A 26,165-nucleotide genomic window follows, 5' to 3' on the forward strand; every position below is an offset into this window, starting at 1 on the left:
TAAATTCACACATTTTGGAAGATGAAAGACTAAATTGGTCAAAAGTTTTGATGAGGGACTAAACCCAAATTTCGCTCAAACTTGAGGGACCAAAATCATATTTAACCCTTTTTTTTTTCCTATTGAAAAAATTTATACCTATACCTTTCAATATGTTTACACATTTATAACATCTAATAAAAAAGTAATATTTTCACTTTTATATAGTTAATTCGTTCTAAATTATCTTATATATGTTAAAATAAAAAGACTATTTTTATTGGTTTTTTGTAGGTATTTCGTTAGAAAAAATAGATTTTTGTGTATTATCGCCTTTTTATATTCACATATATTATTTCTTTACCTTTGTTATTTCAGATTTTGTATAAACTTTAGAATTAATCTCTTTAAGTGAGATGCTTCAAATCTACAAAAACAGGTTACTGATTATGTTTTCTTGTATCTATGTTTTATGTATTAAGACTTTACAAGAGAATAGACAATATAAGATTGATTGAGTACATATACAGGATGTCAAATGTGGCTAACTTTAAATTTGTATTTCTCAAAAAGAGTTTAATGATTTAAATATGTACTTCTTTTTAAATAATGTAACTATTCTCTTGCTACATAATTTTGAATTGTGTAACTTGGTACCTTTATGCATTTCTTTTTATTCTTCATCCGTGATTTAAATTAACTTTTTAGGTTAACAAAATAGAATTCATTTAGCAGTTAAGATTTATTTTACGTAGTGTCATGTTCCCATGCAGTAGGTTTACTAGTTAAAAGCAACTAATTTGAAATTAGTGGATTAAGAAAACTAATTAATTTATAACTACGTTGTGTTAATGGCAACAATAAAAAGTAACTTCATGGAAAATAAATGTATTATGTCGGAATTGAATATCATTTATTTTAATAAATCTACATTAATCATACGCATTTTAGTTAAAATTTACGAAAGATAGATGAAGATTGATTTATATTATTGAAAATTCGATTCAAGTATCATGATATATTTAATTTGAATTTTTATATGTATTTTAAATGCTCAGAACCTAAAAAATATTTTTTATTTATTATTTTGTAATAGTAATATTAAAATATAATATCATATTTTAATATTGTTGTTACACTATTATAACAGTTTTATTAATAGTAGTTTAATGTTGAATCAATTAATTTTGAAAATATTTTCACACTTATCCACTAATATTTCTGTAATAACTAAAAGAAATGGTTGTCACATATAATCTTGAATATACTTCTTTATATATTTATATGACTTATTTCCTCGTTGTATTTTTCTATTATGTTAAGTTCTTTGCTTCTATACTATATTGAAAGATTTGTTTTCCTTAAACTTAATTAATGGATGAAAATATCTCCAAATACATTCTTAAACTTAAATTATAATGAAAAAAAAAACAAGTTAATAAATGCATAATTAATAAAAAGTAATAATACACACAATATTATTGTAATATCAAGGAAGGTGTGTAAACTCATTGGAAAGACGGAATATTGATAAGACTTAAGTCAAATTTATATTATTTTAAATTTAAAATCTTAAGAGAAAAAAATTAATGAATCTTTTTTTTTATATAAATGATGGTCAGTTTTTTATTTTTTTTTTCATTTTTACAATATAGAATCGTGATTTTTAACGTGTCAATTTTTTTTTCATCTAAAAATTTTCTTTAACCAATAAATGAAAAGCACAATATATAATCATAAATCAAAAAAAATATCAAAATGTCAAAGCATGTTTCATAAGTTGAAATCCAGGATCTTATTGTTGAATAAAAACGAGAAATTTTCACCTCAATTTTGCGTGGCACGTTTAGGATGACTTTAGAGTTCCACGTTCAGAAATTTTCATCCTGTCAATTCTGTTACTGTCCTCTTTTTGTCAACAAGATAACTTATTAGGCATGCAACACAAAATGAAATAAGTGCATTTAGTGTCAGGAATTAATACTAACCAAACATAAAAATATATCTAATTTTTCTATATTTTTCATTGATGTGATTATGCAGCCAACATCATTCTCACAAACTCCTCATAATCAACGAGACCGTCACCATCTAAATCAGCCTCTTTCACCATCTGTGCCACTTCTTCATCAGTCACCTTCTCTCCAATTGTCCTCATTACGGACCTCAACTGCACCCACACACGTATACACATTAACCCTTTTTATTCAAAACAAAACTCAATTAACACTCATAATCTCTCACTAATCAACAAATTTAACCTCACTGGCCGATATATAACCATCTTGATCTTTGTCAAACACTCTAAAAGCTTCCTTCAGTTCCTCTTCTGCTTCACTTTCCTTAATTTTCCGTACAATACAAGCGTCATGATCTACTACAGTATATGAAAATAAAGTAGAACAAAAATTAATGAACATGCGATTCGATTTGACGCACACCTTCATTTTTCTGGCCATGAGATTCAAGAATTCCCCGAATTCTATGGTTCCGTTGCCGTCTGTATCCACTTCACTCATCATGATTTGCAACTCCTCCAGCGTTGGATTCTCATCCAGTGATCGAATCGCAGTGCCTAATTCTTCGATGTTTATGCAGCCTTTTTTCTCCAATATATGAATATTTAGAACATATTAACGGAACAGAAATGCAATCAAGCATGTGATTGAGAAAATTAAGGGAGAAATTCAACAATCAAAAGAAAACGGAAGCGAGATCTCAAGAACGCGAAAAAAGAGGTGAAGAAACACATACGTACCATCTCCATCTTTGTCAAAGAGACAAAAGGCTTCCAAAAACTCTCCAATTTGTTCTTCCCTCAACGCCTCCTTCATGCTCACTCTCTACAATGATACACAAATACGGTATTTTCTAACTAACTTTCACCACAATACAAACTCATTTTATGCAGAGACGAGAGAGCACTATGCCATATATATACTCTTTCAATTATTTATTCTCGACGAAGATTCTATGAACTTTCTACCTTATTTTTTAGTTGTGTGAGTAAACATAATAAAAAAAATAGAGAAATAATATATACATATATATACACACATAATAGAAATATAAAAAATAGTGTGAAAACGAAATAGAGTATATAATAGTGTTTATATATAAATTCAATGACTGAACTGAATACGTGGTCGTTTTGACTAACTAGAGTCTAGGTATTTGTACTTGACTATTCAATTTGGCGAATTAGTGAAATTAGGTGTTTGGTTTTCGTACGAAACAAGGTCAGGAATGTACTTAGGTTTGAAAACAACAATTAAATTATTTTAATTATACCTGCCATGCATAAGCGTTGAACTTCTTTTACACACACTGTATATGTATAGAACGTACGGCACATGCAATTATATTTTATGAATAAATGTTGTGTATTGTAAAATATAATTAGAGCAAAAGAGACTATATTCAAAATTTTAAAGCATGTTAGACAAGAGCTTCAATATATAAAAAAGTATAAATAAAATAAAAATTAATGTAACCATCAATTAATTAATTTTCAAACTTCAAAACAAATGAGGTAATATAGTCCAGAAAAAAGTATAATGAAATTAAAGTGGAGAAATCTGAGTTGTAGCGTTTGGAAATTAACACAGAAGTTGACCGAAAGGGGGGAAAGAGGAAAAATATAAGTCCTACAAAAAAATCTATCCCATATTCCAAGGGCAAGAACATAACAAATAACAAATAGATAAACATATCTAATAAAAAAATATTAAATATATTTTTAGTTCCAAAGCATAAAATTAAAATTTATTACTTCAAAAAACTTTGATATATTTTAATTTTTAAATATAAAAAATAGAGTCATTTTAACTCAATAACATCAACTTTTTATTATATTAGACGATGTTTCAAACTAACTTTGAGAATTTAAACGTCTCAAATGGTATAAACAACTCAAACATCAATCAAAACGCTATTTAACACATCAAAACAAGTTCATGCCTTTGGATTATAATGACTATATTTATTCATTTTTCTTAAGTTTAAAAAGCAATTGGAACAAATACAAGTTTTAATTTTACGTTCAAATTTTGTTGAAAATCTTACATCGATTAGAGATAAGATCATTTCATAATATATAAGTAGGATGCAAACTTCACCTTACAAACCGGTTTTGTGCGTTGAGTTGGGTTTAAACTCTACTTCTAACAAATTTAGAAACTAAAAATATGTTTAATCCTAAAAAAACTACATAAAAACATGTTTTAATATATATATATATATATATATATATATATATATATATATATATATATATATATATATATATATATATAATCTTTGTGGGATTGCTTCAAAAGCATATGCACATAAAAATCTTTACAAATAAAGGAAAACATTAATTTCCTATTTTTCATTATTTTCATCTAGCTATATATTCTTTATATTTTATATCTTGAGTTAATGGCACACTCCTTAAGAATAAACTATTTTTATAAAATGAGTTACTTAGATATTTTTAACAACTCCACTTTAATCGGAAAATTTAAATTATAAGTTTATATTATTATTATTTAAGCAGGAGAAAAAACAAATAAGAGCAATGTACAAGTTTAGTTGTGAAGAGTCATTGAGAAGGGGAAAATAAGTCCTGAAACAGTGGCGAATTTGGTGGTTGGCGCATTCTATAAGTTTAGTTTGGGCCACAGATTTGAAGACATACGGTGTCGTTTGGACTCTGCTTCACCGGCTAGTATACGCTACTACCTTTTTCAAAATCAGATTTCTTACTTTTTTGGCCAAATCTTTTTAGTCAAACTTTGGAAAACATATTTTGTCCTCTATTTTATTCATGCTTTAATAAATTTAAAATTAGAGTTTTATTAAAATGCATTAGTTCATATCAATTATGTTTATAATGTATTTTATTAATTGAAAGGAATCTTGCTATACTACATGTTAATACCAGATATAAAATTGTAGGGTTTATTTATATTGCATGGTAATGTTTTTTATTTCGTATACATTATAATATTTTTGTTTATTGTTATTCTTTTAAAAGTTTTAAACGTAAATACATCTGTTATCAATCAATATTCATAGCTATATTAAAATACTACTTATTGACTGTTCTAATCTATCCTATTTTTTCGTAAATAATTCTAAAAAACTCTGTTTAATAATGTTTATGGCTAGAAATAGGTTTTCATTGATATAATTATGATTCTAATAATTGACTTTGATTTTTATTCAGTAATTGAATAGCGTCTTTACCGGGAATTGGATCACATACACATGTTATAGAAAAGACCATCTTAATTGTCTATAGATCTTTTATTAAAAGTTTGGTCTTTATTCCATCAATTTATTTGACTTACAAACTTATTATAAAAAAATTAAAATTAATGATTTATGGTATTCTTAGTTCAAATAAATCCATTAATAATTTTGATTTTTTTAATTATTTTATATATTAGCATGTTATATGCATAAAAAAATATAACATAAATTGTCAAAAATCTATTTTATAATATTATCCATAAACAAAATATACAAGGTTATTTTTTAATAGTTTAATAAATTTAACTTTTTATGGTGAACATGTATTTTTCATATGTTTATTGTATGCTTTTGGATTTCAAGAAAGGAGTCACAACGGTTGAAGAATGAAAATTAAAGTCATGAAAAGTAGAACAAAAAGGAAAAAATAAAAGATTGAGAAATAAATTTTAGTACATTCACATGTGAAATATTTTAGAAAAAAGAATGCGAAATAATTAAGAAACCGTTTAATGTAAGAACATTTAAAAAGGAAAAACCACAGTTAATTAAGAAATCATTAAACTAAAAAAAACAATATTTTAGAAAAAGAATTATGTGAAATATCTATTGACTTCTCCATCGCTAAATCAAACAATCGTTTAATATTAAATCTTGTAAGATAATATCGTTATAAGATATTCTCTGTTATTGGATGATAAACTTACAAGTTAGAATTTTAAAATTGAGGAGTTGGAGTATGTAAGTTATTACAAACTACTAATTCCGATTTTGAATTATATGTTTAAAGAGTTGAGGCTTGTTAGTATTAACATTATAAGTTGGATCTTTATAAAACTTAATTGAATTTCAATTTCCTAATATATTTTTAATTGAATTTTTATTAATTTTTTATTTTATTTTATTGAGTACTCAATTTTCATATTTCTTTAATTGAGTTAGTGTTAATTATTTTTTTTTATTAATTGATGATATGATAATTATTTTATTTTTATTTTTTTATAAAAAAAAATAAGATAAATTAAATAGAGTATTTAAGAGGTGCTTTATAATCCTTATAAAAACTTGACCAAATATAATAGCTTGGTATAGTGACTTCATCAAAACCAAAGACCCACCAAAATCAAATAATCACAATTTAGAACAATTTTTATAATTAATATAAAATAATATTACGTTCAATTTAAAATAATAAGTAACTTTTATTTTCATTAAAAAATGTTAAATAACAAAGTAAACAAACTCTACGACAACTTTCATAACATCACTTTCATCGACTAATAAACTACAGTTAAGACAAATAAGTGGCTATTGTTATCATTCACATCTTTTTTCATCTTAAGATGTAATCTATTAGAAAGTATGTTATGTTGACATTTTTAATTAAAACAATAAAAAGTAACTTGCTATTTTTAATTAATCAGAATATATTTTTTGTATTAACTACAAAATCTTATATTTCTTAACATATAAGGAGACAAATAAACTAAATGATTGACAAGACAGAATAACATTCGTATCACGGAATTAACTTAACGGAAAAATTAAACAATAGAAATAGAATTGAAAAGTATAAAATTTGAAATACATAATTGACAAAAAGAATAAAAAGTCTCAATTAAAAATATTTAAACGTAGGAGAGTTAAAAGGTAATTAAACAAAATTTAGAGTTTACCGTGTATTCAATTTATAAGTATGACTTTTACACTGTGTTTATTTGAGGGAGAATATCAGAAAGGGAGGGAGTAGATGAGTTTAAATGAATTTAAGAGTGAATTATGTCTTTTTTTTTTAAGGAGTTTAAAGGTGATTGTGAATAAATTTAGAAATAATTTTTGTAAAAGTTTAATTGCAAAATTGATTGATGTAATTGATTAAAAAATATGTTTTAATAGAATTATTTGTGAGATTATCATTTTGTCTTTAATTTAATAAGTAGTATAAATTGATATTTATAAGAGTAAATTTATTTTCATAATTGTTTCTAACCACTAAAATTGAATAAATAAAAAATTCAGAACCAAACCATCCGAGAGATCTGTTTTATGCATATGAAGATTGAATCCCTCATCCCATATCCAATTCAAGAATGAATCTCTCAACATATGGGATCGAATTCCTCAAGCCATGCCATGCACATAAAAGAGAATAGAAAGTAAAATTATCATGCCAGCAACTAAATTCACTCAAATCAACGTAGAAGTGGCAAGACTACAATCATCATGCATCCTGCAAATTAGCTATGTGCATTTCTCTTTAAACCTGTTAAAAGAACACAAAAAAACTTTCCCTCAAACGAAGACATCATTAAAGTAATAAGGGTTTGAGTGGTAGCAAAACAAAAAAAATATGTGGCATATATATATATATATATATATATATATATATATATATATATATATATATATATATATATATATATATATATATATATGAGATTACGTTCCTTTAAAAGAACTATAATATTATATGATTTCTCTGGCAGATAAGGAACATCATAATAAATATGAAAAAGGTAATAATTTTTTTATTTAATATTTTTATTAAAAACAATTTATCAATTTAACAAAAAGAAAAAAATTCTAAAAAAAAATGTAAACCAAACTATGTAACACTATAAATTTAATTTAGTTTAAATTTTATATTAAACCAAAACCGAAACCTATTTAGTTTTTAAATTTGATTTCATCTTCGTTTGGTCTCTCTCTTTATTCCTTTTGTCCTCTTCCTCTTTCTTTAGTCTGTTCTTTTGTTCCCTCTCTCAAACTACATTCAGTTAATCCTACTCTCTGAAGAAAAATGAGATTCTAAAAAAAATACGGTTTAAAATACAATTATTTGCGACAAATTTGTGATGTACATACTCTCAAAATTAAGGATCGTGAACTGCATGCCGTCGCGACGTATATACGATGAACAATGAATGAATGAATAAAGAAAAATTATTTTTCCTTGTCCTCCATAAAGCCGGCTTCATGATGTATCACACTCTCATCTCATCCAAGCAAATAAAACAACAAAGCGATAAGATTATTGTTTACGTATACACCCCCAAACAGATTCATTCTAAAAAACCTGCAACAAATAACTTGAGTATAATAGAGGCTTGGCGTTGCGAAGGATCGATCATCCATGGAGTTTCCACCGAACCTTTTGCCAGACGAAGCGAGCCCAGAATGGTTAAACAAAGGAGACAATGCGTGGCAGTTAATGGCGGCGACGGTGGTGGGTCTACAAAGCATTCCAGGGCTGGTTATTCTCTACGGAAGCCTCGTCAAAAAAACATGGGCCATTAACTCCGCTTTCATGGCCTTCTACGCCTTCGCCGCGGTTCTTCTCTGCTGGGTGGCGTGGGGTTTCCGCATGTCATTCGGCGAGAAAATGGTGTTCTTCTTGGGGAAACCAGGGGCGGCGCTGGACCAGGAGTTTCTTCTGGGGAAAGCGTTTCTGGGGCTCTTTCCCACCGCCACCATGGTGTTTTTTCAGGGCATGTTTGCGGCGATCACTTTGATCCTCATAGCTGGTGCGTTACTTGGGAGAATGAACATCCTTGCGTGGATGTTGTTCGTTCCTCTTTGGGTTACTTTTTCGTACACCGTTACTGCGTTTAGCATCTGGTGCCCCGAAGGGTGGTTGGCGAAGCTTGGAGTCATTGATTTCTCCGGTGGATATGTCATTCACCTCTCCGCTGGAGTTGCCGGTTACACTGCAGCTTATTGGGTGGGTCTTCATTTCATCACTCACCTTTCTCCATTTTTCACTTTCTTTAAAAATCATAACTTTTTGGGTGGTTGAATAGGTGGGTCCAAGATGTGAAAAGGAGAGAGAAAGGTTTCCGTCAAACAACATGATCGTAGGGCTTGCCGGCGCCGGCCTGGTTTGGATGGGTTGGAGTGGGTTCAATGGTGGTGGTCCGTTCGTGGTGGGCACAGTGGCCTCTCTGGCCGTCCTTAACACACACGTGTGCGCCGCCGCTAGCATCATGGTGTGGGTTCTACTTGACACTTTCTACTTCGGTAAACCCACCGTGTTTGGCGCCATACAAGGCATGATCACCGGCCTCGTTTGCATCACACCTGCTGCAGGTACACGCATTTTTCTTCCGACATCTTTTAATGTTGTTCTTTCTTGAAACATCCACCAACATATGTGAAGTGAAACAGGAGTTGTGCAGGGGTGGGCGGCGATCTTGATGGGTTTGATCTCAGGAAGCGTTCCCTGGTACACAATGATGATCCTCCACAACAAGGTACCTTTCTTGAACCAAATCGACGACCCCATGGCGGTGTTCCACACCCACGCCGTCGCCGGTGCTCTCGGCGGAATCCTCACCGGCGTCTTCGCCGTGCCTAAACTCTGCCGTCTCTTCTACATGGTCCCCGATTGGGAAAAATACATTGGCCTGGCTTATGGCCTCCAGAACGGTGCAACTGGAGCGGGTTTGAGACAAATGGGGATCCAAGTCGGAGCCATAGTTTTCGTCGTCATCTTCAACTTCGTCACGACAAGCTTGATTTGCTTGGTGGTGGGGGCCTTGGTGCCTCTCAGGCTTCACACCGATGCGCTTCAAATGGGTGACAAGGCAGTGCATGGAGAAGAGGCTTTCGCTTTGAATAATGCTGACCCTGCCAAGTTTGAGAACCTCAAGCACAACAAAGTTTATGATACTCAAGACTTTTCCTTCGTTACAAACCCAAGACCATTGAGTCAACTTCAAATGGTATGAGTCAGTCAACAAAAACAAAATATTATAACTCATGCATGTTTTGTTTCAATACGTTGTCTTGGCGCAATCGTCTTTCTAAATCCTGAATTTTGGTGCAATCTGAAACTCAATCCTACCGTTTTGGTTCATTTTCCAGCTCCCTAAAATTCGTGTTTCCTATTTAAATTCGCGTTTGATGTTATCGAACGAGACTTGGTAGTTGCAGAGAACATTTTGAGCTGATCTTGACTTCATACTAAATTAGCTATAAGGATTTTAGCGCTATCAGACTTAAGGAATGTTTTTAATCATATGCTTAACTAGTGAGTGAGATTTTTACACGCTTAAAATTGTCTAATTGGTTGTTCAAGTGATAAAACTCATCAATCAAGCCTTAGCTTGAAGTTTACACAAAATAAATGTCAAAATAATTTTCTTTCGTTTGAAACTCTCATTGTTCGAATAAACAGTCGTCACTCAAACAATAAAGAGTTGGAGATTTAAACTTGTTTCTAAATATGGTTACTTGATTCATATATTGTGATGAGAACAACGATATGGCATAAGCAAGAGAGTTAGTCATGATTCTCTTCCCTCGCATGCATTGTTGCAAAATTCAAGGGAGGAAGGGAGATTAAAGTTGTTATCAATAAACTATGGCTAATATCACGACGAGTTCACAACTTGAACTTGACATATCTATATATTCTCTAAAAACTAATGTAGTCGAAATGTGATGTGTGTGGATTTTTTTTCACTTTAGCACTGTTTTCCAAAAATATTACACAAATAGCATACTGTAAATTAAATTTACCAATCTAGCACGATTTTATTTTAAGCTTAGAATTCGGTTTCTGGATAGCCGAATTCCGACCTTCATTTATGGTATTTATTAAACTGCCTATTTCATTATTTTTCCTTCTAATTTTAAATAAAAAATACCAGCTCAGAATTTGGTTCTCTAGGAACCAAATTTCGACTAGTTTTCAGGCAACAAATATCACAAATGCAATTCAGACTCCTCGAAAACCAAATTCTCAACTAAAAACCAAAATCTTACTATATATATATATATATATATATATATATATATATATATATACTAGATTTAAATATTTTTTTCGTCCTCATTTTTGTAGTGTTGGTTGTGGATGATCCTCATTTTGACAGAATATTTAAAATAGTTGTCATTTGTACTAAATGTTTAAAATGGTCCTCATTCTCGCAATTCATGTTTTATTTAGTCTTTATTTGTGACTCCGTTTAAATCAGCAATGGAGCACTATACAGGTGGCACTGTTTGTATTACGTTGCATTAGGATGTGTTACGTGTACTGTATACTGTATTGTACAGGTGTTGTAATTTAGAAACCATGCAGAACATCACAACAATCTAAGCACAAACAAACCCTAAACTAGAATTACAAAAACCCTAACCCAGAAACAAACACAAACCAGAAAATCCTAAACCCACCTACCTCGTTGATGATGATTAACTGGAAAATTGAGATGAAGAGCGCGACTGTAACCCAACGATGAAATGGCAAGTATTAACTGTTTCCTCTGCAAATCCAAGCTCAAGAAAGACGAAGATGAAGAAATCACCTCCAACGATGAAGAGCGCGACTGCAATCCAACTCAAGCCCTAATTGCAAAATTTCCCCCAAATTGAAAAGTTAACGTTAATTAGCCATATGTACAGTACACGTAACATACCCCAATGCAACGTAATACAAGCAGTGCCACATGTACAGTGCTTTGTTACTGATTTAAACGACGTTACAAAAAATGACCAAATAAAACACGAATTGCGAAAATGAGGACATTTTAAACATTCAGTAAAATTGATGACCATTTTAAACATTCTGTCAAAATGCGGACCATCCGCAACAAACACTACGAAAATGGGGATGAAAAAGGTATTTAAGCCTATATATTATTTGTGTAATATTTTTAGAAAATTGTACGAGAAATGAATGTATATAATTTTGTTTAATAATTTTTTAAAAAATATGATCTTACACATAACTCTTGAAAATAATTGCAATAAATCGTATTAAATAATAAAAGTTCATTTTACTACTACTAGTTTTAAAGAAGTAAATATTGATACATTTTAAAAGATATCTAATGGCAAGTGTTGTGAAATGTCTTTTATAATAATAAAGTGTCATAATTAGAGTTGTCAAAACGGGCTATCCAATTCGATCCGGTCCTTATGAGTTAGCTACTTAGTGAGTCAACTCAACCCGACTCACTTATCAGTGAGTGAAAAAAAATTAAACTCGATCCAGTCCAATACTAGTTAGTGGATTAAACAGGTCGGCTCATTGGCTTACTTAATTAAAAAAATACAATTTTTTCTTCTTTCGTCTAAAAAAAATTATAATTGTGATTAAAATCTAAAAAAACTTAAATACAATCTAAATACAATCCAAAATAATGTTCAACCTTAAATACAAATCAAAATCAAAAAAATATTAAATTTGAATTTGTCAACCTAATATGTTGGCTAAAAAAAAAAGAAAACAGCCCAACCTAACCCAACCCAAATACAAAATAATTGTGTGACCCTTGATATATGGGTGGGTTGGTGAGCCCATCTATCTCACCATGGTTTAACTCGAGTGAGTCGGGTTCTTGATGGACCGAGTCAAAATTTAACATATACGTAAAAAAAATTCAACCAAACTCGATCTAAATTCGTGGTGGACCGAATTGACCCACGAGTTTTGACTCACAACTATGTTTGTAACGTCTCATTTAAATTAATGCGCGTAATTAAAGAAACGTCACGCAATTATAATATAACAATGCGGTCCTAGAATTTAAACATAACGCCTTACAAACCAAGGCACACCGCGATGCCACAAAAAATATAAAGGAAACATGTTAAACCGTTTACTGGAATCCTAGAGATATAAAGGCGAACAAGTACATGGGTCGTAGCCCTAAAGATAGCCCAAGAAGGACAGAAGGTTCAGCCCAAGAAGACTAAGCAGCGGATTCGTCTCTCCCTTGTTGACCACGGTTACCTCTCGCATCTGCTCCCATCAATAAAATTGATGATCATCGCGAAGATAGAAGAACAACATACAAAGCAACCAACAAGAAAAGGGTAAGCTATAGCCAACATTATTTGTATCATGCAATCAAATGTACCTTCATAGTTAAGTATACACATATACAATATACATCTATCACCCAAGCATGTTATGACCCTTCAATCAATACACTAAGACTCGACTCATCCGGATACATATAGCCTGGTCGGATTCAGTGGATGCTTGCACTTGTGGTGGATACCTCTACTCACCCCCGATCTAAGTGTTACAATGAATCAATTTCCCTCACACACAAGGTTAGTCCTTAATGAATTTCAGGCCTCCTGCTACTCTCACCACAGGAGTCAGTTCGCTCTAAGTGAGACTAACTGACTCCTTAGAGTGTCAGGATGCAACCTTACCTTGAATCTTTACCAGACCATATAGATGGGGCACCACCATGGACACCCACTAACAGGGGTCATGGAATTACGTCTCGACCACTGAAGCGCGACCCTGAAAGTCTCACCTAGAGACCCCAAGGAATTACGCACTGACACAGACCAACATATATAAACAACCAAGAATTTACACATACATTACACATAAAATTTCATACCAACATCCATAACCAATCCTCATTTCTCACGGTTAAATCAACACCAACTCGTCATTATCAATCATGAGTAAAATGCTTCCTCTCATACCAATACCATGCCACTGATTTACCAACCATCAAGGTCCATTATTGCTCATGCCAAATTTGTGACCACACGCACATATATATGTATCCAACTTCTCATGTACAACTCATATAGAAATCATGCCAAGCTCACAATCCCCCATAAATAATCCCCTCCCAATCATGCATACTCATTCCCATTAAGCCATCATACAATAACCCATATAAGCATACTTTAAACATCCAAGCACAGAGAAAACAACAACTCGGGACACATCCTTGCCCAGCTCCTCGCTCAGGCTGGAGGGTCTCGCTCAAGCGAGAATGACTCTCACTCAGGCGAGCTCCTCTCCGCCTAGGCGAGAGCTCGACAACGAGGACAGTAGCCCCTGCGCAATCTCGCTTAGGCGAGATCCCCTTTGCCCAAGCGAGACATCTGCTCGAGTTTTGATCACTTGAGCGACAACTCACGCAGAAAGCCTTGGGCGAGCCTCTGCTCATCTCGCCTAGGCGAGGCAAGCTCGCTTGGGCGAGATTATCAGTGTTTGCCACTATTCACACCTACAACACACATAAACATATCCCAAACAGGAAAAACCAGCCAGTCCAAACATCCATGAGAGTATATCAAACTTGAAAATTATTAAACTAAAAGGGCATACATCACAATCACACTATACAAGGGGGTTCTAGCTTTCCTTACCTGGAATATGCTAGTACAAGAACTCAATCGCAACCACGGACACCACGGCTCTAGGGGTATGCTTATGAACTGGAAAACAATGAGCAGATCACAAGATAAGCTCACTACAGAATTCTAGCTGAAAACAAACATGAAGAAACACCGAAGGAAGTACGAGCACGAGTTGGAATAGACTTACGAGAAGCGGAAAAACTGGTTCGAGCTCACTGGATGCGAAAAGGCGGCTGAACCCTAGCAGAGCTCTCTCTCAAAGCAGAAGGAGTGACGACTGATTATGTGAAGAGTGAGAATGAGTGTGTTAGGACATATTAGGGTTTAGTTTTATCACTTGGGCCAACCCTAGGTCCAATTACAAGGAGCAGTCCTTTACTTTAAGACAAAAAAGAATAAAATGATTTTAATGGGCCTTACAATGTTCATGATATATGGTTGATAATTTTCCTTGCCTTACATAATAAATCAAGTGTGATTTGTATATGTTAAATTATTATGGAATTAGAATGATGACAACCTGAACGGCATATCTTATATCTTGGTTCATCTTATCAATTAATAATTATAACTCACAGTTATACTTAGACTTGATTCTATTTATTACAAGAACAAAAATGATGTTACTTATAGAATTTTTTAATAATATACATAATTAAAATTTCCTTTAAATATTAATATGAATTTCAAAATAAAACTCCACTTCCAATCACGAATCAATTTAAAAAAAAAAAAAAACCTAAGACCGTGTTTAAGTTTTATATAAAAATTACCACTATTTTATAACGTCATTTTGGGTTGGATTCGTCTAGAAAGGTAAGTTACACTTACAACCCCTTTATTGTACGGGAAAACGGAATATTTATGATAGTTAATTGCAAATGTATATTCAACGTTTTCTTTAACTTTATAGTCATTGCGTATTTGTAATGAGTTGATTCAGATTGTTTTTTTCGGAATATTGCAAAACGTCTTCTTATGACAAGTAAACACGATTCTTATGTCACTGTTTTAATTAAGAAATTAAATATTTGCGTGTTTTCTAGTTCAGTTGAAACACATATAACTGGTGGAATGGAACTCCCAAATTTATAATCAAATTGAATAATATTATTTTGACTCTATAAGAAAAAACTACCTTTTAACTAAATAATACCAATATTGATTTCTTTTCATTTCTGAATCAAGATTTCGACTTTAATTAATTTAGTCTTCACGTCTCAAAAAACAAAATCCATAATTTTAGTTCAATCCTTAAGTTCATACACGCTTATTCCTTATATTTTAATTTAATTAGACTCTACATTTAATATATTTATTAAAAAATCAATTTTTAAGTAGAATTCGCTTTTATTTTTCACGCGTCGTTTTTAGTAATTCTATATTGTTTTTATCCTTTTACTTATTACGTATTAATTATGATAATATATATTAAACAAGTGAGTTTTACGTTTAATATTTATTTTCTTAACTCTCTTTAACGTTACTGCTGCATCTATTATTTATTAGGGTTAAATATATTAGGGTTAAATATGTTTTTGGTCCCTTAACTTTCAGTGAATTTTGGAATTAGTCCATTTTGAAACTTTGGACCAATTTAATCCTTCATCTTTCGGAATACGTGAATTTAGTCCTTTTAATCAAATTTTGTTAGGTTTATTTGATGTTTCATACGCATTTTAAGATTGTATTTGAGTTGTTTATACTGTTTGACACATTTTTGCTTTAATTTTAAGTCAAATACTATTATGAAACACGCTTGAAATGTCAAATAAACTTAATAAAATTTGATTAAAAGGACTAAATCCACGTATTTCAAAAGATGAATGACTAAATTGGTTCAAAGTTTCAAAATTAATTAATTCCAAGATTCACTGAAAATTAAGGGACTAAAAACATATTTAACCCTTTATTAAAACACGTAATTTTGCTAAGGTAGGAAAATGTAAAAGTATACAATTTGATTTTGAAGTGTAGTTAGGTGGAAAAGGGTTGATACTATTTGATTTGATTCAATCTGATTTCAGAGAAAAAAGACAGAATCACGCGTAGCAACAAACAGTTGAAGTATTCTTCACTCCAACCAAAGAGTCGAAAATGTCAGACGCAGCGTTGCAGGTACTGGACGGAACGCAACTCAGAGGTCTCGATCTGTCCTTAGGCGACGGTTCATTCACCGGCGCTGACATAATCGACATTGCTCATTCCCGCGCCTCTTCTTCCCTCTTTCGTCTCTCACTACCGGATTCTCTCAAAGACTCTGCTCTCACGCGCCTCCGTACACCCGACGCCGACGCCTTCCGCTCCGCAGTGTACGCCGCCGATAAGGCATCCGATGTTCTCCGAGACTACATCACCGCTATCGCCGATGAACTAAAAGGTTTGCTAACTTCTTCTGCTCACGCACGTAAACTTGTGCGTGCGATCGACCTCCTCACGCTGAAAAGTGAAAAAACAGTAAACAAAATACTAATTGTTAAGATTAACCGTTTTCTCTCAGGATGTTGAATAGTTCCTTTACTAGCTGATGATCGATTGAGTGCGTAATTTTTAGTATTTAAATGAGTTGTCTAATCTTGAAATCTGATCCGTGGCTTTGATGCTTTTTTTTTTTTTTTGCATTCATATGGAGTATGTCTGAATTGATTTTGTTATTTTGTTCGGTTGAAATCACGGAGTCTTCGTATTTTCTTCACTAATCCTCGTGTGCGATTGCGTAGATCTCCCTCTGTTGTTATTGTGTTTTTTGGTTGCTGGTTGCTGAAAAGACTGAAATAGGTCGAGTGTGGGGAAAATAATGCCGCCAAGCGGAAAAATCTTGTGTTCCCTTTTTGATCGAATTTGACTGAAACGTGACTTGGATAATAGTATTATTGCAGTTGTAGAACTTGTGGATTAGTTTTCGTGTTGTTTTTTTACGAACAAATAATCGGTTCTGAAAATTCTTACAAGGAAATGAATTCTGTTTTACATTTTTCTGTTTGCAGATAATCCTATTGTTGTGTCAATCTTGGATGGAAGTACTCTACGTTTGTTATTAAAGGATGAGGACGACTTCGCCATGTTAGCAGAAAGTCTATTTACCGAATTAGATGATGAAGATGAGGGGAAAATCAGCAAGAGTGAAATTCGGAATGCTCTTGTCCAGATGGGAGCTGAGATGGGTGTTCCTCCTTTCTCAGGTTAATATTACTTTTTAGTTTGGGTTTTGTTCGTTTTTCCCTTTACTTCGGTTTCTGACTTCCGGTGAATCAACTATACTTGTACTTGTAGTACCTTATAACTAGCATGGTAATTTTGTATCTTCATCTCAAATTCTCATTATTATATTTAAGTTTTTATGACCCTTAACTGTAAGATGTAAAGTATGAGATACTTTATTGATTCTTCTGTCCTCTTGATTACTATGCTCTTTTGGCCCTGCCTCTCAGTCAAAGATATATCGAATTCCGGTTATTAATTTAGACATATCGAAATCAAAGATGTAACATGTTTTATTCATGGAACCTTTTTCCTTGCATGAGCAATAAGCTTCTGCTCTATCTGGTTCTGCACTTTTTTCTTATGCTCCTAAGAATTACTATGATCCGCTTTATGTTAGATTGATAAAGGCAAGAATCATGATTGTACATGGCAATCTAGTTTTTTTTTTTTTTGCTTTTTTAGTGGATTTGTGGTGCGAGAACATTTTTCTTCTTGTAGTTGCAAATTTTAGAAGGAAATCCTGCAACTGGCATAAGGTTACAAAATAGGAAATCCTCCCTGAGGCATGTGTATAAAAATTCTACCTCTGCTTAGAACTGGCCGAGTTCATTGTTTCCAGAGTTTGCATCACACAGTAACAGACTTTTAGAATGGTTGATGTTATGAATTCCGAAAAGTATATAGCATTTCATTTTCTTATACCAGATGAAAAGAAGATTGATCCTTTGGATTTTTATAATCGGATACTGACTTCTACAGTTCTATTTTTTTTCCTCACTTAAGGAGGCTTGCACTTCCTCACAGACCACATGCTATGCAACTTGGTTTTGACATTTTGTACTTGTGAAGATGATTGTTATCTGTGTTAATGTCTTATCTTCCATTTGCCTATGTAGAATTTAGCTTGATTTGTAGAAGGTATGTCTGTGTTCTTTGGCTTTGGAATTCTTAGATTATGATTCTATTTATCGTAGATAATGTGTTGGAATGCACACTTATATCCATTTAAAGAAAATTGTGAAGTATATTTTCCATTGTTTGAAACTGGGCATAACATGTGCTGTTATTATGATATCTAGGATTTATTTAATACTTTTGTTAGCATATATACATGGTGTCGAACAAAACTGACCTTTTGAGCATAAATGAGCAGAATTTCCAAAGCTAAATGATTTATTGAGAAAACATGGGGCGGATGGAGAAGAAAAATTGGGTCAGGCACAGTTTGCGCAGCTTCTGCAGTCTGTAATGCAAGATCTAGAGGAGGAACTTTCGAAAGAGAATGTTGTTGTTATCCGGAATATTCAAGTAGTTAATGGCTCTAAGCTAAGACAGGTATCTTTCACATATTATTTAAAAACCCTATGTTTTAATTTTTTTGTTTTCATATATGCATATATTCTTCACCATGCTATCTACATTTTTTCAAATTGAAGACTGATCATCCTTTTAGTTTATAAAAAATAAATCATCATCATTGAAATACATAAAAACCCATTAAAGCGTGTACCTGTTTCCCCACTAGCACACTCTGATTTATCAACTTTTATTGTGGACAATGGTGCAGCTATTAGCCAATGAACAGGAATTGAACAACGTAGTGGAGAAGGTATTTGGGGAAAAAGTGGATGCAAGGGATGGCTTAAGGAGCACAGAAATAATAAGGAGCTACCTAGAGAAAAACGCAAAGGAATTGGGTCTACCGCTAGTTCAAGCTGAGGTGGCAGCTGTTCTCCTTTATGACGCTGTCTTTGATGATATAGTAACAAAAGAAAAAGATGGTACCGAATTGGATAAAGAAGAGTTGGGAAATCTTGTGAAGGATATACTCCAAAAATTCGCAGAGCAACTTGAGGCTAACCCTTTGCAACAGGACTTGTCATATATTGAAGATGAGTAGAGTTAACGGACCACATTTCGTATGTCATATTTGAAACTTTGCTTCATTACAGAACATTTGGGATTCGCACCCCCTCCCCTGTTGCACCCAAACTTAACCAATATATATATGTATACTGTATACTGAATTATACTTAATGTGAATTGTGAGGGCGCCTTAAATATAGCTTGTTCATGTCATGGGCCTTTTTACCGATCCGGGTAATTTTCTAACGAAATTATTTCGTTGGTGTATAGTTTTAAATTAAGGTAAGTGGTGACTATATTAGTGGTCACAACGTGAACTTCAAATATGAAGAATGCATCAATCAAGGAGAAATGAAACAAAAATTGACAATGTGTATTGAAATAGCTATTATACTTTTATGTTTTATTTTTATTAAGAAGATATAAAACTGTAATTGACATTTAACACTTTAATGTTTTAAATAAAAGTCATTTCTCATATTACTTAAAACATTAATGGCAGTAGTAAACAGGAAAAAAAAGTAACGAACAGAGGACACATAAGTTAGATAATTTATAAATTATTTAAACTCTGCTGATGTTCAATAAACTTGTCTTCATAAAAGAAATTCATGTATAACTTTCGAGCTGAGGTTTATAAAATATTAAAACATTACTTAGTTCAGAGAGAGAATGGGAGGATACTTTTTTTGGTCTGCAAGTGGAGAGAAAGAAAAAAATAAAAGTATTGTACTCGTATATTTAAGATACAACCTCCAACTTTTTTCATAAAAAAATAATAATTAGATTTGTTCTCCAATTAAATGCGAAATTTCACTTCACTAATTTATCATGCCATAATATTTAACAAGCTATTTTGTCATGCAAAATTATTAAAATGAAACTCTCATTCTGATTAGAAATGAAAAAATAATTACACATTATATTCAATTTATGGTTTAATTATTCTTGTGATAGCTGGTTTTGTTAAAAAAATGTCAAATTGGTCTTCCGGTTCTTTTTAATCTCAATTTGGTCAGGATTTTGAAAATTTAACGCAATTTAAATTTTTTCGTTAAATTTTGTGAAACAGATAAACAATTTTTTATCAAAATTGAAATTGTTAATAAAAATGATTTGCTTTGTTGGTGTAATTAACATAATTCTAATGTCAATTTTGATAAAAAAAAATCATTAATCCGTTTCAAAAACTTTAACAAAATGATCAAATTGTATCAATTTTTTAAATACCAAAATCAAATTAAGACTAAAAAAAATTGAAGGACCAATTTTACATTTTCGAACGAAAAGAGAGATCAAATAAATAATTAAACAATCTAAATTTTGTCTAAATTAAAGTTAAAAGTTCCACTTAAATCTTTTGTGTAATAATAAATCTCTTGAATAAATTGTATATTTATAAACGTGTCTTCAATTGTTTAAAAAATGTTATCAATTAGAAGTTATTCTTTCAATTTAATTAAAAATAGATAAGTTAATGTTTTAAAGTTCTTTGAAAGTCTAACTTTACATTGTATGAACAGAATTTGGGAATCATACTTGTCCTTTCGCATACATAGCAATAAAAATAAAAATAACAAATATAATATTAATAAAAGAGGTTAAACTTACTTAATAAAGTAAATAAAATATCAAATAGCATATTTAAAAATAAATTTTAGAAAACTAGATAAATAAAGGACCATCATCACTTAAAAGATCGGACTAGGAAACTTAAATTTATAGAAAGATAAAGGGAAAGAGTGGTTAGTACCTTACTGTTACTGATGAAAGTTGGTGGTCCCAACAAATTTATAGCTACAGACAAAATGAAAACTGAAAAGTAACTTTAGGGTTCTTGTGTTTCACGTTACCGGACTGATTCCTAGGTCCCAATGTTTGCTCTCACAAATTACTCATTCCCGACAACATCGCAAAATGTTGACTACTTTGGTTTTCTTACATTTCAAAGCACAAGCTTAGTTTTTAGTTAGAAAGATGCAAAATCACTAAACATAGTAATAACAATCCAAAGCCCACATCGAGATTGACACCTTTTTGGCCCAGTCTTCCTTTTTCTCCTTTTTGGCTAATACAAAACAATAATATTTTAATAATTAAATTTTGATAATAATTTTAATAATTATTTAATATAATAATTTTTAAATAATTTGAAATATAAAAAAATAAAAAATCACTTAAAAGATATTATATATTAAAAAATTATTAAAATTTAATTGTTAAAAATTTATTTTTCTAATTCAAAATTTCGTATTTCACCACACAAAACTTCAATTCAAACTCTTATCATAAAAAACTCATATGTATTCTTTAACTTCAAAATTGCAACAGATAATTAGTATTTCAAATGCCATGCTATTACCAAAAGATATATTTATTTCGTGAAAAGTATTTTACAGTAGTTTTATATTAATTAGTTTCTTCCCATTTATGTATCTTTTATATGATATCACACAAGAATGATTATTAAGAAAAATAACTTGTGGCTATTATAAAATGATAATTAAAATAATGCATTCTTTATTTCATAATAATCACCAAATAAGAAAGTGTTTTTTAACTTTTTTAAAATACACATTCTCTTATCAGATATTTATAACATAATTACACATATTAATTAAAAAAAACTAATTTTGTTTAAAAAATATTACTAAATAAACAAATTAACTTTATTAAGGAGTTGTAATTTTTTTTCTAACTGTTCATTATTATTATAATAATACGAATAGTCTAGTCATAATATTTAACTCAACTATACAAGGACCAGAATTTTTTTCCTAAAGCCGTAAGAAAAAAAATCCACAAGAGTCAATCTATTGACCACCAAATTATATAAATGAAGAAAATAATTACTTTTATAGATTAACATATTTGTATAATAAGCGGGTATTGATTATTTTTCAGTTTATATTCTTACTACTAATGGTAGACAATATGAATAAATTAATGATGATAAAATTAGATTTAATATTTTCTTTTTATCATTGTTTATTATTATTCTAAGATTAGAGAAATTATTATTTTTTCCCCAAAAAAAAAGATAGAAACAAGAGAGTATCAACCTTTATTAATACCTCTAATTGCACAAATTATCAAAATAAATTCACATTTTGATCAGAGAAAAACATTGAATACAATTAAACTAGTACTTCAAGAAGGGATTGTATGCAAGACTATAAATACTTAGACTTTAACACAAACTAAAATTCCCAATAGAACAACAACACCTTAAACAGCAGTTATTAACTTCACAGAAGCTATAGCTACATAACAGGATCCGTCTCAAACACATGAAACTAACTTCAACAATAGCTAATATGTGACCAAAGATTTCTACTTAATACCAACATGAAATCAACCCCTGCACTTGAAACACTTCAGTAATCTTTAGTCACTCTGTTATCTGTGATCTGCTGATCTGAGTGATATATGTAAAATGGTAACATAAACTAACCCTTCACTTGCAACACCAGATATTATTTTATTGTGAAATTCATACGTTAGTGGCTTTATTCTTTGCCATCTGCAGCCCTCAGAGAACCCAGTTGAACAGGAGCCTGAGTTTGCACCACTTTGGATGATCCATACACTGATAAATCAACACCAGATGCCTTCTCTTTCTCAAGCTGCTCTTTGATCCAAAAGTATGTGATTCTTAGCCCATCCTGCAATGAGAATTGAGGTACTTTGAGTAAAACTTAGTATCTTATTGGAATTTGGATTCTCGGCTAAGTATTATGTATTGTTCTTCTGCTGCTGTGTTTTCAAAATATATTAATAACATTTTTAAAGTACTAACATCAGTGTATGTTTAATGTTCAGTACCAACAAACTCAGCAGAGAATTTGGACTCATCTTATTGATGAAAATCCATAAAAGATAAGATCCACTACACAGATCAAACAGTGGAATGTGAAGTAAAATGTGATATAATGTTGACAAGTAAATAAAAAATCGGTAGGAGATTTATCAGATATAAGATAATTTTACAGCCACATAGAAAGAACATATAAAGAGAGGAAAACATGGTGACTTTCCCATCACTAAAATAACAATAATACCTTCAATTTCATAGTTGGTGCCCAACCAAGTTTTTCTTTAATTAATGTGTTGTCTGAATTACGTCCTCTAACACCTTCAGGGCCAGGAATGTGGTGTATTGGTATAGTCTTGTTCTCAAAGCTAAGAACAATCTCAGCCATCTCATTCATGCTCACCATTTCATCACTTCCAATATTCACTGGTTCCCGGAAATCTGATTTTGTCAATCTAAACACAAAAAAGAAAACAGCAATGTGATTTAAATCTTACCAAATAATTAGAACTAACCAGCAGAAGACACTAAAGAAGGTAATATAGTCAAGCACTGTACAACCAAACAGGCAAATCTTAATTCTTGTAAAGTCACTTCAAACACTCTTGCTTCCATTAAATTCAGCAGATATTGTATATTGAGACAATAACATTTCTTCCCAATCTATGCAAATCTTAAACATCTTCAGAACTAGCAATTTCAGGATAAACATAGAAATTTTGCAATTGTTTTCATTTGTAATTGAGCATGAATATGACTTATTAATGACAAATACACACTACTGGATTCATTCTCAGCTTTCAATATAACCAAAAACATGTATTCATAATTCAAATTTTAAAATATGAGAAACCCTATAAGTCATAATTTCTGATATAACAGTCATTAGCCACAAGATCAGTAAGGCATACCTGAGTACACCTTCAACACACTCATCGATAAAGGTGAAGGATCTTGTTTGCAATCCATCTCCCCACATCTCAAATTGGTCTTTGGAAGTAAGAGTCTTCCGACAAAATGCTGCAGGAGCCTTCTCCCTTCCCCCTGAAGACAAACAACAAAGGAACAAACTTTCAAATCCAAAAGAGCTATATAAAAATGTAAACAACTACTTTGTCGACTTATAGATATGATATAACACCAATTAGACATAAGTCAAAACACATCAGAGAATGACACCACCTTCAACCCAGAAAAGGTAATGAGTTCGTGAATCTTCTACCTTATATGTTGTTCAATTTTCTTATTTTTACCAAATATAGGACTTAAACTCACTTAGATTTCCAACAAGAACATACCTTTCCATGTCCCATAAGGACCATATATGTTATGGAATCTCCCAATGCGGCACTCAATTCCAAAGTCCTTGTTGTAATGCTTGCATAACTCTTCAGTTGCAAGCTTCTCAAGCCCATATGCATCTTGTGGCTAGAAAAAGTCACAAATTAAACATGCCCTTGATAACCTAAGTATACAAGTGAATAACCAGCATAACTTGAACAACTAATTAAAGGGTCAGCAACAAACCTCAGCAGGCCAGGCATCAGCCTCCTTCAAACTCACATTTGTTTCCAACTGTTTAAATTCAGGGTAGATACAAGCACTAGAAGCATAAAAAAACCTAAAACAAAAACAAAAACAAAAAACCTTCAATCATGACACAGACAAAGCCTATTATGCAATTGAAAGTGAAAGCGCAACTCATGTTTGTTCAAATTCAATAACCTCTTAACACCATTGATCCTGGCAGCTTCAATCATGTTGAAACTAATCATGGTGTTGTTGTACATAATGACAGAGTGATTTGACTGGATGAAACCCATTCCACCCATATCAGCAGCAAGATTGAAAACATGATCCACACCCTTGGTTACTGTCAAGCAGTTATCCATAACCCTAAGATCAACAAGGTGGAACTCATGGCAGAACATGTCTTCAGTCATGTGCTCATTTTTCTTCCAATCAGAAGCAATGATGTAATGCCCCTCAGTCTTGAGGCGGCGCGCAATGTGTGAGGCAATGAAACCACCAGCGCCGGTGATGGAAATTCTGAGCTTTTCAGTGGGCCAGTAAGGTTCCCTCTCAAGGTTTTGGTAAGTGTATGCTCCATAGTCGGTGGTTCCGGAACTCCCCATGCTGCACCACCCCACATGAACGAATTAGTCAGAAACGCATACAATGTCACCAGAAACAACAATTTCACCATCAAGTTGCTTTTTTTAAGGAAGAATCAGACAGAAGAAAAAAAAAACACAACCTTCGTAGATGAAAACCAACCAACAGACATTAGAAGAACAACATACCCCAAAGAAGGGCACATGGCGGAACAACATTATGAAAAAAGCAATAAAATAATTAAAGGGTGCATGTAAAAAACATTAACTCGCCGATACACAAAATTTCTGGAAAATATTAGTACCGAAATAGGTGGGAAGTAATGAAATTAAAGAAAAACAGAGAAGGAAAGCATGAAACATAAGAGAGTGACAAGACATTAAGGTTGAAGAATACCTGAGAACTGAGAATGAAAGTGAAAAGGATTGAGAGAAGGAGAAGAAGAGAAAATGGTGTGCATGTGTTGTGTGTGGTGGGTGTGAATGCTATATATAGACGAGAGTGGCAGTGTGTGAAGGCAGAGCCACTCATGTATCACTTCTCCCTATCTATTAGATCCATTGGAGGCAAAGGAAACACACATTAAATTTTACATTTGCTCATGAAAATAAAAAAAATAATTCTAAATCTATTACTTATCTTTAAAATATCAAATATATATATTTTTCATTTAATATAGTTATGGTTAATATTTATAAATAGATACACCAATAGTTATGAATAAATAATCCACTTAATAACATGTATGTATGAGTATGATAAGTAAGTTTGTTGAGTTTTAGAATAATTATCTTCGAGAATCATATCTAAATGAAAAATAATA

The 26,165-nt window shown here is 31.6% G+C and overlaps 4 protein-coding genes and 1 long non-coding RNA gene across 6 annotated transcripts; 2 read left to right on the plus strand and 3 right to left on the minus strand.

Moving 5' to 3' along the window:
• Positions 1-1,751: 1,751 nt before the first annotated feature.
• LOC114187439 (calmodulin-like protein 11) lies at positions 1,752-2,953 on the minus strand. 2 transcript variants are annotated; one of them, XM_028075701.1, is made up of 4 exons: positions 2,738-2,797; positions 2,421-2,585; positions 2,241-2,321; positions 1,752-2,149 (listed from the first exon to the last, which is right to left on the minus strand). In XM_028075701.1, exons 1-4 carry the CDS (start codon positions 2,744-2,746, stop codon positions 2,015-2,017), a joined length of 390 nt encoding a protein of 129 aa, XP_027931502.1. In that variant the 5' UTR covers positions 2,747-2,797; the 3' UTR covers positions 1,752-2,014. The 2 variants fall into 2 exon arrangements, with proteins under 2 accessions (XP_027931502.1, XP_027931501.1); XM_028075700.1 differs by having other exon boundaries at positions 1,754-2,149; positions 2,421-2,578; positions 2,738-2,953.
• Positions 2,954-8,350: 5,397 nt separating this feature from the next.
• Positions 8,351-9,944, plus strand: LOC114186968 (ammonium transporter 3 member 2-like). The gene is made up of 3 exons (XM_028075056.1): positions 8,351-8,938; positions 9,018-9,303; positions 9,382-9,944. The coding sequence occupies exons 1-3, from the start codon at positions 8,351-8,353 to the stop codon at positions 9,942-9,944; spliced, it is 1,437 nt and encodes a 478-aa protein (XP_027930857.1).
• A 2,743-nt stretch (positions 9,945-12,687) lies between these two features.
• On the minus strand, positions 12,688-14,689 carry LOC114186546. The gene is made up of 3 exons (XR_003605111.1): positions 14,531-14,689; positions 14,353-14,421; positions 12,688-12,967 (listed from the first exon to the last, which is right to left on the minus strand). It is a non-coding gene; the product is annotated as an uncharacterized LOC114186546 (long non-coding RNA).
• Positions 14,690-16,339: 1,650 nt separating this feature from the next.
• On the plus strand, positions 16,340-19,626 carry LOC114188852. The gene is made up of 4 exons (XM_028077511.1): positions 16,340-16,723; positions 17,331-17,525; positions 18,701-18,882; positions 19,115-19,626. Exons 1-4 carry the CDS (start codon positions 16,441-16,443, stop codon positions 19,445-19,447), a joined length of 993 nt encoding a protein of 330 aa, XP_027933312.1. The 5' UTR covers positions 16,340-16,440; the 3' UTR covers positions 19,448-19,626.
• Positions 19,627-22,505: 2,879 nt separating this feature from the next.
• LOC114186728 (GDP-mannose 3,5-epimerase 2) lies at positions 22,506-25,872 on the minus strand. The gene is made up of 7 exons (XM_028074718.1): positions 25,739-25,872; positions 24,953-25,363; positions 24,755-24,848; positions 24,526-24,655; positions 24,139-24,271; positions 23,475-23,682; positions 22,506-23,078 (listed from the first exon to the last, which is right to left on the minus strand). Exons 2-7 carry the CDS (start codon positions 25,360-25,362, stop codon positions 22,923-22,925), a joined length of 1,131 nt encoding a protein of 376 aa, XP_027930519.1. The 5' UTR covers position 25,363; positions 25,739-25,872; the 3' UTR covers positions 22,506-22,922.
• Positions 25,873-26,165: the final 293 nt, after the last annotated feature.

Source organism: Vigna unguiculata, chromosome 6 (genome assembly GCF_004118075.2).
Source record: "Vigna unguiculata cultivar IT97K-499-35 chromosome 6, ASM411807v1, whole genome shotgun sequence".
NCBI lineage: Eukaryota > Viridiplantae > Streptophyta > Magnoliopsida > Fabales > Fabaceae > Vigna > Vigna unguiculata.

What these genes read in the sequence shown, in the direction of transcription:
- LOC114187439 (XM_028075700.1), bottom strand. Translation starts at nt 2,813, where the DNA reads ATGAAGGAGGCGTTGAGGGAAGAACAAATTGGAGAGTTTTTGGAAGCC. An exon ending in TCATGGCCAGAAAAATGAAG is followed by an intron (nt 2,322 to 2,420) that starts GTGTGCGTCAAA and finishes CGGAAAATTAAG; the next exon opens with GAAAGTGAAGCAGAAGAGGA. An exon ending in GTTATATATCGGCCAGTGAG is followed by an intron (nt 2,150 to 2,240) that starts GTTAAATTTGTT and finishes GTGTGGGTGCAG; the next exon opens with TTGAGGTCCGTAATGAGGAC.
- LOC114186968 (XM_028075056.1), top strand. Translation starts at nt 8,351, where the DNA reads ATGGAGTTTCCACCGAACCTTTTGCCAGACGAAGCGAGCCCAGAATGG. An exon ending in GTTACACTGCAGCTTATTGG is followed by an intron (nt 8,939 to 9,017) that starts GTGGGTCTTCAT and finishes GTGGTTGAATAG; the next exon opens with GTGGGTCCAAGATGTGAAAA. An exon ending in TTGCATCACACCTGCTGCAG is followed by an intron (nt 9,304 to 9,381) that starts GTACACGCATTT and finishes GAAGTGAAACAG; the next exon opens with GAGTTGTGCAGGGGTGGGCG.
- LOC114188852 (XM_028077511.1), top strand. Translation starts at nt 16,441, where the DNA reads ATGTCAGACGCAGCGTTGCAGGTACTGGACGGAACGCAACTCAGAGGT. An exon ending in TATCGCCGATGAACTAAAAG is followed by an intron (nt 16,724 to 17,330) that starts GTTTGCTAACTT and finishes TTCTGTTTGCAG; the next exon opens with ATAATCCTATTGTTGTGTCA. An exon ending in ATGGCTCTAAGCTAAGACAG is followed by an intron (nt 18,883 to 19,114) that starts GTATCTTTCACA and finishes ACAATGGTGCAG; the next exon opens with CTATTAGCCAATGAACAGGA.
- LOC114186728 (XM_028074718.1), bottom strand. Translation starts at nt 25,362, where the DNA reads ATGGGGAGTTCCGGAACCACCGACTATGGAGCATACACTTACCAAAAC. An exon ending in CTGATGCCTGGCCTGCTGAG is followed by an intron (nt 24,656 to 24,754) that starts GTTTGTTGCTGA and finishes GACTTTTTCTAG; the next exon opens with CCACAAGATGCATATGGGCT. An exon ending in TCCTTATGGGACATGGAAAG is followed by an intron (nt 24,272 to 24,525) that starts GTATGTTCTTGT and finishes GTTTGTCTTCAG; the next exon opens with GGGGAAGGGAGAAGGCTCCT.